This window comes from Tympanuchus pallidicinctus, unplaced genomic scaffold (assembly GCF_026119805.1).
Source record: "Tympanuchus pallidicinctus isolate F22 unplaced genomic scaffold, pur_lepc_1.0 scaffold22, whole genome shotgun sequence".
Taxonomy (NCBI): Eukaryota; Metazoa; Chordata; class Aves; order Galliformes; family Phasianidae; genus Tympanuchus; species Tympanuchus pallidicinctus.
In genome coordinates, this window is record NW_026294739.1 from 9,293,813 (window position 1) to 9,308,744 (window position 14,932).

Genomic DNA, 14,932 nt, shown 5'->3' on the forward strand with positions numbered 1-14,932 from the left:
CATAAAGAATGCATTTAAATCAGTATTGTTTGCCATGCACTAAAAAACAACATGCCAGCCTATTTTCATTCTGTGACTTCCACAAAGATACTTAACATTTAACTGCCCAAGAAAACATACAGCATATTTAAGGTGTCATATTTACAAAGACAAAACTTGAAGACTAACTTGGTGCAAATAAATGCTGTCAGAAGACCAGATCTATTGCATTTCTTATTGTATGTATATATGTGTATATATAGGCTTATATGTATATATAGGCACAAGCTTCCTCACAACATATCTCATGACATAGTATTTGACAGAAACTTAACTTGAACATTTGGACTTACTTGAGCTTTTACTAAAAACTTCATAGATGATTAAAATAGAACACCAAAAATACCTTCCGTCATCTGAAACTGGCAGGCAAAAATCACCATCTCAATTTAAACTGAACCACGCCACTTGTGTAGGAATTTAGTGCAACTCACATCTACTTTGAATGAATTAACATCTAAAACATGGTCAAATCTATCTTGTCTGTCTAGTCTATCAGTCTATCAGGTCTGAATTTTTCAGCAGTACATAAATCAAGAGAATTACCTCTTTGTTTCTCTGAATGTTGGGTAAGGTACCAAGTGTCACCTAAAGGTGATAAACAGAGTCATCTTGTTACTCACCAATAAAGTAGTTGTTTCCTAACGCAAGCATTTCTTCAGAAAGTACAAGTCCACCCAGTGCCTGGAGAAGAGTGACACTTCTGCCATCAATGAGCGAACACTGCTTAAATCCAGCACTTGTCACCTTCCATAGTAGGATAAGCGAAGCAGTAGCATCTTGTCTTATTCTAAGAAAATAAACGACAAGAATATTTACATACAGTGGGGGAAATTGGTCTTAAACTACATCAGAACAAAAAGCTTATTATCACAGAAGGAATACTTAAATATGGTGAATATGGAATCCTGAAAAGGTCTGAAGATTCTCATCACTTCCACCAAATTTAAAATACTTCTAACAGTAACATCTGTATAATGGTATACCTAAGCAGATTTAATCATACAGAGTCTCAATTTCTCATACTGAAGGACAGCAACTTAGAGTCCAATAACAGTTTTATATAAAATGCTACCCAATAGTAGCCTTGTTCACTATTTGTATTTATGTCTTTTTAAATAGTAGCTCTACAGCTAGAATGCTATCATTTTCTGCAACCGAAACACATCCAACCCTCCCACCTACTGAAGAACATTCAACATTCATTCAATACAGGGGATGCTGGTAGAAATCCTCTTTTGTTTGCTACACCAGATCGAAGGTTTGGAACTGTTTATTCTTGTAAATCAAATGAGTTGTGTAATGCTCTCAAGGTCACTGAGTTCATGGTGCCTTCCTGAATATTGATGGGTTGAATAAGCATATACAACTGCTTATGCACTGTCAGATCCACTAGGGAGCACTATATCTATATTGGTGTTGCTTTCCTCCTTTTTTCCACTAATTTCAATAAAGAAAAAATAAAAAACCTATCTATAGTATTTCTGGCAAGATCTCAAAAAATTTGCATTAATTTCACCTAAACGGATCACCATTGAGTCTTCCAATCCTCCCAAAGTTCAATCATAACTCGTAACCATCCTACTGCTGAAACACTGCTAATTCTGTCTTACTGAAAAGAAGCCCCCAGATACAAGGGGTAGACACTCTGTTGCACAATTTCTTCTGCTAAAAGTGTCTCAATTCTACAAAAGCACAGTGTGGTGTCTCCCTTTTTTATAAATGTATATAAAAATATTTTATATACATATACATCCATATACATTTATTTATTTATTTTACAAGAAATGTAAAGTTTTCTCATTGTACTTGACATAAGTTGGTAAAATACTGTGACCATATCAGATAAGTAAATTTTTGTCAGTATTTTGGGTCAACTTTAACATAAAACCCCATCACTACTCCCAGAGCTCAATGTCTCATTTTCAGTAACAACTTCTGTTAATATGACAGCAACCATTTAGGTCACCCATAACAATCAAAAGAAAAGAAAATCACTGAATGGAATTTTTTTTGTTGTTTATGTATTCAGCCATCGAACCAGAAATGTTATTCAAGTCTTCAACAAAGGAAATACAATGGAATGAAGATAGATATCAGCTTGCATTAATCAACCAAAATAAAAAGCTACTAAAGGTAGATAGTATGAAAATGACAAAAAGCAACACTGTGCACTCCACAAACTCATTTATAACGAGGACATTCCATCACGGGTCTTAAATACAGCCGTAGAATCTACAAATGTCAGCTGATTCTTGATTTAAAAAAACAAAACACACACATTCACAGATCTGCTCCCTACTTAAGCTTCTCATGAATGAGATCGATTCAAAGTCCCGTGGGAAGCATAGGACAGCTCCCACGTTTAACAGTTACAGCTTCAAACTGTCTGCAGCTTGTCTGCTTGCAGCAGTTTGTTTTTTTCCAGTGAGCAAGGCCTTTTTTAACTGAAAGCTGGCATTCTGAAAGATAAGATGACAGTATGAGAAAAGTAGGCTATTTTGGGAAAATGTGAGCCTAAAATTGCAGTAAAGCTGTGAGCCAGAGAACTGTGTTGGCAGATTTTTATGTGAAAACGAGTTTTCAATAGGAAATGCCTCATACCAGCTGACAGAATCAGATCTTTCTAGGAAGCCAGGTTCCGTTAATTAAAAGTTACAAAGCAACCCTTTTATTGAAAAACTATCAGTTTGAACGTGTTTAACAGAGTAAATTCCAATTTTCTAAAACTGGAATTGGTTTGCAAGACATTCACATCAAAGATTTCAGCTGATTGACAACACCCAAAGCAATATTCCAGAAATTAAATATAAAGGATAAAATAAGTGTAATTATTTAATCAATAACTACTTTCCACCAACAAGTGAATCTTATACTAAAGGGAAAAAAAAGTGTTCACTGCACAAAGGAGAAAGGAAACATCACATCTTTTCAAAACTGACATCTTCAGAATATTTGCCCTGATTCCCAGTGCATTCAGCGTCAGCTTACATGCTTACATCTTCTGAAACATTAAGTGTGTGGGAGAAGTTACACCAAGCAAAGAGCTGTCACAGCAGCGCTAGATACATGAAGGCTTTCTGAAGTTATTTCATGTACTTTTAACCATTTGACAAACCTGTGTATCTGAAAAGCAGTTTTCTAAAATACCCAGGCAAATTAAAAGAAAAATGCTTTTATATTCCATAAGAAATATTTTTACTTTATTGATGTATTCTGTGGAACTTCAAAGGAGACAAGACGGCCTCCAGCAGAGGTATTGGAACTGGCATTTCCACAAGCCACATCTGGAAGTATCTGAAAATAAAATTAGTTTTATTTAATACTGAAGCACAAAATACAACAAAAGATGATTTTTTTTTTAATAGCACTAATAATACAGTAATCATCTTTTAATAATGGATCAAAACACTTACTGAAGTATTTATGCTGTCATTAAACAATATGAAAATTCATATAAACATCCTTTCCATTTTAACAAAACTTTCCTGCACATGGTCATGCATGGACTTCTAAAGGTATCTTCCTTTAAAAGTGATCATATAATTTGAAAAGATGGATGGGCTTCTAGTCTTGTGAGTTACTAACTAAAGCTCTAAGATTTGCTACTTCCATAAATGTTGCATCACTAGCAAGAGATTTTTGAGGATTTATAACAGCAGTCATTGTTACTGTCTTTTTACTATATGGAAATCTGTTGGGTGTTTTTTTTTTTTTTTTCGAACTCAGATTACTTTTAAACATATTCTCTGCATTGCTCAAACAAGGCCTAAAACTACTCTTTCCAAGCACAAGTTGTTTCAACTAATGAAATGTTTTCCAATGGAGAAAAATGACAAACACAGCTGAGAGCTAGGAACTGATTTGCCTAGTCTCTGATAATCAGCTGGTATGGAAATTGTGGATTAGAGCAATACAATACAACAATACAGAATGCCATACAACAAAGAATCATATAATGGCTTGGGATGGATGGGACCTTAGCAATCATCTAGTTCCAACCTCACCATCGTTGGCTGGCTGCTCCCCTCTGATCAGACTGCCCAGGGCCCACCCAACCTGGCCTTGAACACCCCCAGGCATGGGGCCTTCATAACCTCTCTGCGCAGCCTGCACCATGGCCTCATACACTCTGAATAAAGAATTTCTTCGTAATATCTAACCTTATCTCCCCTCCTTTAATTTAAAACCGTTCCCCCTTGTCCTATCAATACCAGATCACATAAGAAGTCAGTTTCTCCAGTTGATAAGCTCCCTTGAGTACTGAAGGCTGCAATGAGGTCTCCCCACAGCCTTCTCATCTCCAGGCTGAACAACACAAGCTCCCTCAGTCTGTCTTCATAGCAGAGGTGGCTTCCTCTGGACCCCCTCCAACAGATCCACATCATTGTAGAATAATAATTTATTAGGGTAGTTTGAAAACCATTACTATTTTCAATGACATCTTCATTTCATATAAGTAATAATTTATATGGCATATTTTTTTTTCCTATCGCTTACATTATGTGTAGTTTTTATTAAGTAGTTCATCAACATCTTACCTATGAAATATCACCCTAGTGAAAAAAAAAATCAATGTCACCTTAAAATTAAGGTTAAGCAGATTTTGCAACATTATTATTTCAATCATCTGGAATGTGTGTGCAACCTTTTCATGTTAGCCATACTGACAAAGTGAAAACAGATGCCTGACACACTGCCTTGAGTTAATCATTCATCACTGAAAAATCAGAATGTAACTTATAATTTTATTTATAATTCACATGTTAAATGCTACCATGGAATATCTGTGAAAATACAAAAAACAAAAGTCCAGAATATGATACAAAAAATAACTGTTAAGGGACTCAGAGTTGACTTTGACTCAGACAAGAAAAATTCTCTGTATTCACTTCTCCCCAAAAATGTGCATGATTACTCAACTCATTTCTTCATTGCTGAATTATCTCACACATATAATATGTATGCAGTTTATGAAAATAAACATGTAACTTACGAAAATAAAAATAAATGCAATTTTTTTTTTAAGAAACTCACCAAAAAGAAAAAAGATAATATACCTATTAAAACTGGAAGTCAAAATTATTAAGCTAATGTTCAAAACTTGATGAAATTAAAATGAGTTTGGCTAACACTCTTTTTATATACTTTCCCACATTCATAATATTTTTTTCTTTGAGAATCTGTATGTCTCAGTGTATCGAAGTCTTTATTCTCATACTCTTACAAGTGCATGTAACAACATATTCAGTGTTAGAATATATTTTCAGAATGTCTTGTATCTACTACCTTAGATCACAAGCAGGAAAACAAAAATAATTTAAGCATTTCCTTTACCTTACTATTCTATATTAGAAACTTGGAAGTAAACAGTATACGACTCTTGGAAACTTAAGGACAAAAAAGCTCACGAAGCAAGAGTGGCTGCATAACGAGCAATTAACTCTGTGAAAATCCGCAATAGTTCAAAAACATTTTCAAAGCATTCAGAAGTAAGGACTGTTCAGCATAAAAAACACAAGTAGGAAATATTCTTTGGTAACCAAGAAAAGCGAAAAACAAAATGCATGTTTGACTCCTCTGATAAGATGATTTGTAATGTTTGATTTCCTTCTCCAAGAAGGAACACCATTTACAACTGGCCTTGATTTCATGGACTAAGAACCTCCTAAAATATTTATCTAAACCAGTAGGATGTGAAATAACAGAATTTCACAGCAGCTGAAACTTCATTTTTTTTCTATTACAAAAAATGGTACTTGGATCAGACAAAACATACAAGAAGAAACAGCAGCATCCATGAGGAACAGAAACGGTGCCAGCACTACCCTATTTGAGACAAATACTACAGAGACAAAAATGACAGCTCTGACATCTAATTTAGTAAATAAATCACATAGCTTTTTCATAGCTCTGGGAATCTTGTATAAAGATTTTTAAGCATGTGTCTCTCTTTTCTGAAGAGAACTCCTAAGAACTGAAAGACTGAAAAATGAGGACAAAGAAGACAAGTACATTACAATAAAGCAGGGCAGTCAGAAGATGAAAACAACCTGTGGGTCTCACTCTAAGGAAAAAAAAAAAAAACAGTAGGAAATTTAAAACAGAACTCAGGAAAACATAATGAAATTATTTTCAAAATGTAAAATAAAGAGTCCATGATAAACCCTGCCTTACTATTGCAATTGCTCTTTAAATTTAAAAGTGAAATGGCTAAAGTCAAAAACACAAACAGTGTCAAACACTTAAAGTCATTTAAAAATAATCTGTGGGAAAAAAAAAATCATATGTTGGCAATGAGATCAAAGTCTTCCAAAATTCCCCTGCTGCACTCAGTAGCACAGAACCTTTAAGCCAGCAAGGAAGTTCCTCAGGGAACAAACCACAGATACAATACAAATGATGCAGCTATTTTAAAAATAGTTGCTAAAGAAAACAAAATTTTGATGTACCTGCCAGAGCCTGAGGCATGCTTAGGAGCTGCTTACAAAGATAATCTCACACATCAGCACAGACTATTCTGAAGATTTTATGCTCCTCAACATATTACTTAGAGTTTGGGAATTTTTGAACTGTTGACATGAAATATAGTATTCCTCTTTTTGTATTATATTCTGTAAATTTGTATCTAAATTACATTACTGGTGGATTTCTTTTAAACAGAGAAGTTAACACATAAAATCTATATTTTTGTTTCAAAGATACTAACAGCATTAACATCTTGAGTCTTTCTATGACAAAAAGGAGAGAATCATTTGAGAAAACAAGAGTGAAATCTCCTGAAGAGGATCTGTCCCTACAACTTCCAGCTGGAATTTAAAAAAAAAACAGTGACTTGGCTGAAAGATTACTTAACCAAGCCAGAACATCAGTGCTGATGAGATTGAAAAGAATATCAGCTGCAGTACCTAGGAAGAGTTAAACAGACTCTGCTTTTCCATATTAGATCTTTTCTGAAAATATTATACAGTGTGAATTGTGCAGATATTCTTCTGCCACATACACCAATATATAGAAAGAAATACACACACCATTCTACAAGTCCTGCAACACAGACAGATCCCAGGGAAGTATTTTTGCATGTGTGCTTTTATTACCTTGGTAGATTAAGCATACTAGCCTTCAGCTTGATGAGGCTAAGAAACACAGAGACTCTAAGTCTACATTTATGCTAGAATACATATATGCTGTCTAGCACTACTGAAAGTAGTTCTCTGAAGATATTTGTTGAAATGAAGTTTCCTTGCACATTTCTTGGATGGCTGACCACACAGACAGTTGTATTTCTACAAAGCCTTAAGCACACTGACAGGCTAATCCTCAACAGTGCAAAATACAGTCACAATGCTACAGCATTATGTGTCCATTTGTTTGATATCATAACCCTTCAAGTTTAAAGGATTGCAAAAATATTTTACTTCTTACAAAACACTCCATACCTTCCTCCGATATAACAGTCTGGAAGCGGAATCACCAAATTCCCATTAGTCTCAGCAATTCTTCACTACTCTACTAACAAGATATTAATGAATGTTTCTGAATACTAACAAACACTTCCAAACACTGGAACATTTTGGCCAGGTACACTGAGGACTCTTCAACCGTGGAGATATTCAAGCCTTGACTGAACACTTCTGAGCAACCTGTTCTAGCTGCCTTGCTTTGAGCAAGAGAGATGGACTGGACAATCTCCAGAGTTCTCTTGCAAGGTTTTCTAGGCTGTGATTCTGTGAGAAAAAAAAATCATCTCATAAGGCAGCTGGTTGCTATCTCTTTCTTGTAATTGCCACTGCAATTTCAGTGACACCACAGCATATACAGAACTCCATTCCAACATACTAGGAGTGATTTTTTTTTACTCAAATAAGCAAACTCATGCACACACTAGTATATTTTTAAGTTACACTTTCCTCCTCTCTGTGATCTCTGATGGTTCTCTGTTTTTCTGTCTCTGAAACCTTTCTCCAGTTTTCTCTCCTAATGCGTGAACAAGGAAATCTGCATAGCCATGAAGCCAAAGCAAAGTTAGGAAGATTGGTCAGGAATTAAACAGAATACATGAATGCACACATTATTCCTCACATTTGTCTGAAATTAAACAAAAGAGATTAATATAATCTTATAGAAAAGTCAAGATTCTTTGGGGGCTGGAACTAGATTATCTTTAAGGACCCTTCCAACCTAAGTCATTCTAAGAAGCAGTACTTAAAAGGAAAGAAAAAAAAGGTAAGGTCTATGCTTAAAATTTTAAACAGATTTGAAAAGACATTAGGTTAATAGAAAGAGTAAGAAAACTGGTCCTTTGAGAAAAATAAGACTGCACTCGGGTGGCCTCCCATGAAAGTTCACATGGTCATTAAGAAAGATGGCCTTTCCTCTTCAGTAGCACAGAAACAGAGGAGATGAATGAGGTATGAAGAATGCTCTCGCAAATGCTTTTTGAAATCTTCCAAATGATTGCATATTAACTTTAAATTCAATAAAGTAAGTTTCAGAAATTACAGTTTTGCCCTTCCTAAACATATAATGAAATTTCTATCAAGATAAGGCCTGCACAATTTCTTCTTTTCTTTGATTCTTTAATTTCTTTAATGGTGATGAAAAGTATCTTTTATTTTCTAAAAAATATAAAACATTTGTCAGCTTTCTTTATGCAAGAGAAAAATACTACAGAGAATTTAAAACAGGTATGATGTTGACTAAAAGATCCAGAACTGCTGTCTGCAGAGAATTACAAAGAGAAGTCACAGGAAAAGAAAACCCAATGCAATAGCATGTGAAATGGGAGATCAGTTACTATCTTCTTTTAGTCAAAATGCCAATCAATAAGCCACGATCATTCTGGCACAGAAATCCCATTCAGGACAGATTTGTAAAAGAAAAGCAGTCCCCTCATCCAGCTGCATGGAAATACTACTGCTTCTAAAAAGCTGGTGTCATTTAGTTTAAACCCCACAAGTGTATTTGCCTCTACCCTCGAGAGTTTCATATGGGACGATGCTTGAAAGAAAACCAGAACAGAAAGAAAATGAAGGCTTACATCTAACATATCTCAGCAGTGGGAGAGGAAAGCAGAAGTGTTTAGAGTAGGAGTGCCTCTCTAAAGAGCACCAAGGGAAGGCTGACAGACTGAGTCCAAAAACAGTATCAAATGAAGAAGCCTTGCCAGCTATTGTAGCACTGAAATTTAACACAGGGAAGTCTGCATATCTAGCCAAAAAATTCCGTCAAAGGCATTTTTTGAGCATAGCTCAGCTCATCTGACCTAAAGTGGTTTGAGTAGTCAGCAGTCACACTGCCAGCAGGATCTACTAACCAAAGATTCTGATACGGCAATCCTCCAGTAACACCAATAAATTTTTTTATTCATGCCACAGGTTACTACTATTAATATTACATCAAGTGGTAGATGCTTATCTAGCTTAGTAGGTTATCTTACGCTCTCAGATAAATGACCAGGTAAATCATGTTAACCAGATGCCTTCTTGTCTCAAGCTGACCACCAAAATGAGGGGCCACATTCATAAAATCTTCCAATAAATCATTCAATCAACATTATTTCCTTGAATGGTCATTTTTACGCTGTAGTGTGTGAAGCTGTTCTGAATAATACAGATAAGCATCATGGAAACAAGCTCATAAAGCAAAAAAATCCACATCAACAGATCTTGAAGTGAAGATTACAAGCTCAGGTCATTGGAGAGGATGCTACGATGTAAACTGAGCCAAAGTCTGTCAGGTCAGTCAGAGGAACTTCTTCTCCATGTATTTTTGCATCAAAACAATGATGCACCCATAGGCTATTTCAACAACAACAAAAAAAATGGATGATCTTTTAGCAACAGGGAATGCCCTCAAGATTCAAAGGTCTCTCTTTCAAGGAGAATTATTCCTTAAGGATATCCATCTGTTGCAGTACATGAGCACCCTCTTTTAGAAGCTTCCACCTGGACCAGCCACACTAATTTAAAAGACATATAGTGTACTGACTAAAAACCCATATAAAACAAGGTTTGTCCACATTGCAAAGAGAATTACAAGTTTATTGTAGCTCTAATCACTAGTTCCAAAGCCCAGAATCATAGCAATAGCATTAGAGTATAAATAAAAGGTTAGTGTAGGACTCCTGTGGTTAGCATTCTAATTCCTGGCCATGTATCTGGCAAATCACTCTACTGCTCTGTGCTTCAGTATCTCCATGTACAAAATGTGAAAAGCACTACTGATTTCCTTTGAAAAACAATTTGAGAGCTATTAAGAGAAAGTAGTATATAGGAGTAAGGCACTGCTATTGTAACAGTTGATTTTTACGCAGAAACCTTTGTTGAATCTATTATTTGATTAGAATTAATGAGATCATTCTTTTTTTTCCTATTATTCACTAATATCTATCTTTTTTACACTGCAATACAAAAGATCATTGGACTGGGGAAGTTTCGATTGCCAGTTTTATCTGCCTTGCAAGCGGAACAATTAATTTAGTTGCCCAAAGCAGGAAAGAAAGATCTCTCTTTTGACACCTGAGCACAAAGATAAACCCTTGTTATATTTCAGAAATCTTCAGTGTAATCTTTTTCTCTTAATGGTCTGTGTTTATAGACCTCAGCTTGTTTATCAGGAAAAGACTAATTTGTTATAGTAAGATCAGTGAGAGAAATGTTAAAGTATCCAAAGACATCTGCATGTTGTCTTCTGGTGCAAGTCTTACTGGGAATATCTGGTCAAGTACACACTGCCAAGTATGTCCCTAGCAAAAAAAATGTCCAACTGCCAATATACGTCATGCCTCTCCTAGATTAATTTCTCTCAGGAGTTCCCAAAACTTCCTGAAAGAGCTTCCATGAAAATTCATCCTTGGAAGACTGAGAGAACATTCATATGATGAGATTCTGGCAAAATTTCTCTCTAAGTAGACAGACAAAAGAGTCTCACAAGCTCTGGTTCACTTGTGGTATCAGATTAAAGTGAAAACCAGGCCAACCTGGAAAGCTGACAATCAAACAAACCAACAAAAAAAAACAAACACCAAAAAGCAATAGCACCTCCTAATCTCAAGATCAAAAGAGTAGATTTTTGCAATAAAAAACTGAAGTTATTTCATTTTGTTTTATTTTTGCTTATAAGAGAGTGTAAGTAATGAACGAGCTTGGCAAAGCCTCTAAAGCTACGAGGAAATGTAGTATTTTCCTGCTTAACACTGAACTTTTTACTCTTAAGACTTCTACCAAAGAGGCTTTGAAACACAGACCCTTGGGCATACCAGCTCTCCCTTTGGTTTAATATAAGAGCAGAGACAACGTCTTGAATTAGCAACTGGAATGTTTCTTCTGAAGAAGTATCTCTCCCTTCCAAAGAACAGATCACCATACTATGTGAAAAATACTGTGAAAACACAAGACCCATTATAACAAATTAAAAACATACAAACACAAGTAATTTCTGTGATATTTTCGTGTAATGGCTATTAGCATTACTAATGCATTTGTGATTGATAAGCTGTATGTATTTCTCAGGTAAGACAAGTGAATTTCAATTATTAGAACACCCAATTCTCACAGACTGTGAAGAATCTGTTTGAAAAGCTTACAGAATCTACCTGAAACACAAACTAGGCAGAAATGTTTATACAATACCAGATCACAGATTGAGGAACACACACGAAGCAAGGCAGGCGCACCAGGAAGGACGTGCCCTTAATTGATCAGGACATTGAAAGCACCCAAGCAGAGATTACTTTGCATTTAAACTAATAAAAACAGATCGTTGTTTGTTCCTGCTTCAGTGCTTTCTCACCAGTCTTCACCATCAGTGCCTGAGATATGTTCTACTGTAAAATAGATACGGGTAAAGGTATTTCAAAAAATAAAGCTTGTTTCTCCAGATATTGCCTACCAGAACTCACTGAAATAGGGTTCAGCCCTGTAACTACTTATATATAGATTTCCCTAAATTTACTTTATATATGACTGGAATGAAACATTCTCATTTTGAAGAAATACCCAATGCAGTGTTTGTGAAAGGCTACCCTTAACCTCATTACCTTTAATAAATACCTTTTTTGTGTGTGCTTAATTTTACCATCAAATTAACTCAGGGCAGAAACCATATCTTCAGCTCACTAATGTAGAGAGCCCTGACATCATGCACAAGTGACAATCCAACCATGACAACACTTAGAGGCAATTTTCTCTGTGCTTTTATTTAAACAGAATATTCTCACCTCAATTTCATCCCATTTCAGGTCCACAACTTTCTGTCCTGCCCTTGGCTGCCACGTAGGTAGCGTCACTGTTGCTCGTGAGTGAGGCAGAATGACTTCAGGCTCCAGCGTGGAGGTGACAGGCCTGCTCTGTCGAGGAGATGATGCCTCTGCCTGCTCGGGGAGCGGAGGGCTGTGCCGAGAGTGCTCGCAGTTTGCTCCTTCATAGCCATCACTGCAGGCACAGAGGTAGCCATCCCCACTGCTGCTGCAGTTACCATGGTGACAGGGGTTGCTAGCACAAGGGTCTGAAATGAACTGAGGAAAAAAACCATCATGTAGGTCAATCACTGCATATAAAGGATTTATTTATGAGCTTTAGAAACACTGTAAAACAAGATTCTTTCCCCCTTCTGTATTTACCTTCCAAGCATATATAATAACCAAGCTCATCTTTGATACAACTTCAAGGAAGCAAATTCAAAGGATTAAAAAAGAATATTAACTGATCTATATTCATCGCTGCTCTCAGAATACTCATGCAAAACTCACTGTTAACACATCCAAGCAACGTGACAAACATGAAGTAGGAGCATGGCTACCACTCACAATCTGTAATTTTCAAAACAATCTTTGGAGTAATCTGACCAGGGAAAACATGAAAACCTACAAATGTGAAGCAGTAACAGCAGTGGGAATAGGACACAGAGCTCACACAGGTCACCGTGTCAGGAAGTAGCTGTGCATTGTCAGAGCAAAGTACATCATGTAATCCTATTTGTGGACATAAATTCAATTTTACAACAGCGGGGCCTTTTGCCTGTACTTCATTTAGTGGGTAGCAGTTTCAGAATCTAACTCATTCTGGTGCTGAAAGCTTTGTAACAGGAACTATTGGGGGGGAAGCTTCTTTTTAAGGCAGCATTTGTAATAGATTAGAACAAGACAGAGCTCAGCGATGTGAGAAAAATCCTGCTCTACACTTGCCTGCTCTGCTCTGATTTCAGCCTTAGATATATCCACCGCTAGCTTGTACTCCATTTCTTAGGTCATCATTAACTTGAAGGCTATATGCCTCTTCACTCCTCCACGCTGCTTCTTGCCTCTACAACTCACAGAGCACATCTACAGACCACTCCCAAGTTCCACCTGATGAGCTCAGCCTCCTGGGGCAGGACAGACCCTCCATTTGTGGTCACCCTCACAGCGCACACTCATTTAGCATTGCTTTTTGCCAACACATCAGTGTTTTTGTTTACCCTGGAAATAGCCTCCCGATAGCACCTATGAAATTTCTGCCTTAGTCAGAGCTACATCACACTGCTGACTCACTGTCATCACTTAAGCAATACCGACAGGCAGTTCCCTTGATTTGTCCTCACAGTGATAATCAATCCACCACTGCAAACGGACATCATTTGTCTCAACATGCAAATTTCAACCAAGTGTCCCAGCTCCCAAAGCTAGCCAATATCCTGCACAATATTCCACTCTTTCCCTGATTAAGCAATGCTGCTTCTTATGTTATTTCTCACTACAGCATCACAGTTAACGATAGTTTTAACAAATGTTTAATAATAAATAAGAATTACATAAGCTGTATATATCTTTAATGCTATAATTGCCATCCCTCTAGAAGTAACCAGGAGTAACTTCACTATTAGCAAAACATATCAGGCACTTAAAGTCCATAATTTCAGAATCTTTGACGACAAAGTAATTACTGGGTCTACACTTGGAATTTTCCCTTCCCATCTGTTCAAAGCCTTGGTACCAGGGGCACCAAATCCTAATATTAACTCTTCCTTTTCTAATACTGTGCTTTTCATGACCTTGGCTGGAACTTTTCCTTTTAATGGAATTTTTGTGTATTCTAGCCTCTGTAATATCTTTTGAACAGCAGAGGAAGCATTATTATGAAAGTCAATTTTGTAAACAGTTAATTATGTCAGATTTTTTGCTGACTGATGCAGAAGAGTTAGAGGCCACACAAGAAAATCTAAATATATCTAATATATCTAAATACTGTTTAAAATATACAGTATGCTCATTTATCTTGACATTCAGTTGTAGCTATGGATGTTATTTACTTTGCATGGGGAGACATATTAGGTGATACACTAGACATCAGGCACAAGCTCTGACTCTTCTTCACTTTTAAAAACAAAGTGTATATTGAATTTATATATATGAATATATATATATTGAATTTGTATATATTGAATTTATATACATATCAAGAACCAATACCATCTTCCTGCTTGGCTTCAATAAAATATGGAAAGAGCAAAGTCCAGCCATTAATTAGGAATTCAGCTCATTGCTCAAATCTGTTCTACGCACTGACTGCTAATCTGTTAACAAGGCCAAGTTGCCACAAGATCAAGAATCAAAGTGTGGATTTTTATGACCAGGTTGGCTTATCTCCTTAAAGCTTCTTTCTCCTTCAAATCAACAGAATAAGTAAATTCTTAGAGAACACCTTCTCGATCAGCAAAATCATAGCTATATATGACAGAAAAGAAGGAAAGGGGAAAAGGATTTCAGGAAGGAACAAAACCCAGTTCTGTTGTACAGTTCATCAGCTATATTTTAAGCTTGCTCTCGCTTCCAAGCAGCAGAAATTTTCACAACACTTTCCTATTAAGACTGCTGAAGAAAAAATTGTTTCAAGGTAAAGAAGGCCAAAATGAG

The 14,932-nt window shown here is 36.2% G+C and overlaps 1 protein-coding gene across 1 annotated transcript in view; it reads right to left on the minus strand.

The window, feature by feature from the left end:
* Positions 1-14,932, minus strand: part of DNER (delta/notch like EGF repeat containing) — a 107,354-nt gene that overhangs the window by 54,446 nt on the left and 37,976 nt on the right. Inside the window, exons 2-4 of the mRNA XM_052686835.1 lie at positions 12,260-12,556; positions 3,242-3,336; positions 663-829 (exon numbers count right to left, since the gene is read on the minus strand). Of these exons, the coding sequence (XP_052542795.1) occupies positions 663-829; positions 3,242-3,336; positions 12,260-12,556 (559 nt within the window). The remainder of the gene's footprint in view (positions 1-662; positions 830-3,241; positions 3,337-12,259; positions 12,557-14,932) is intronic.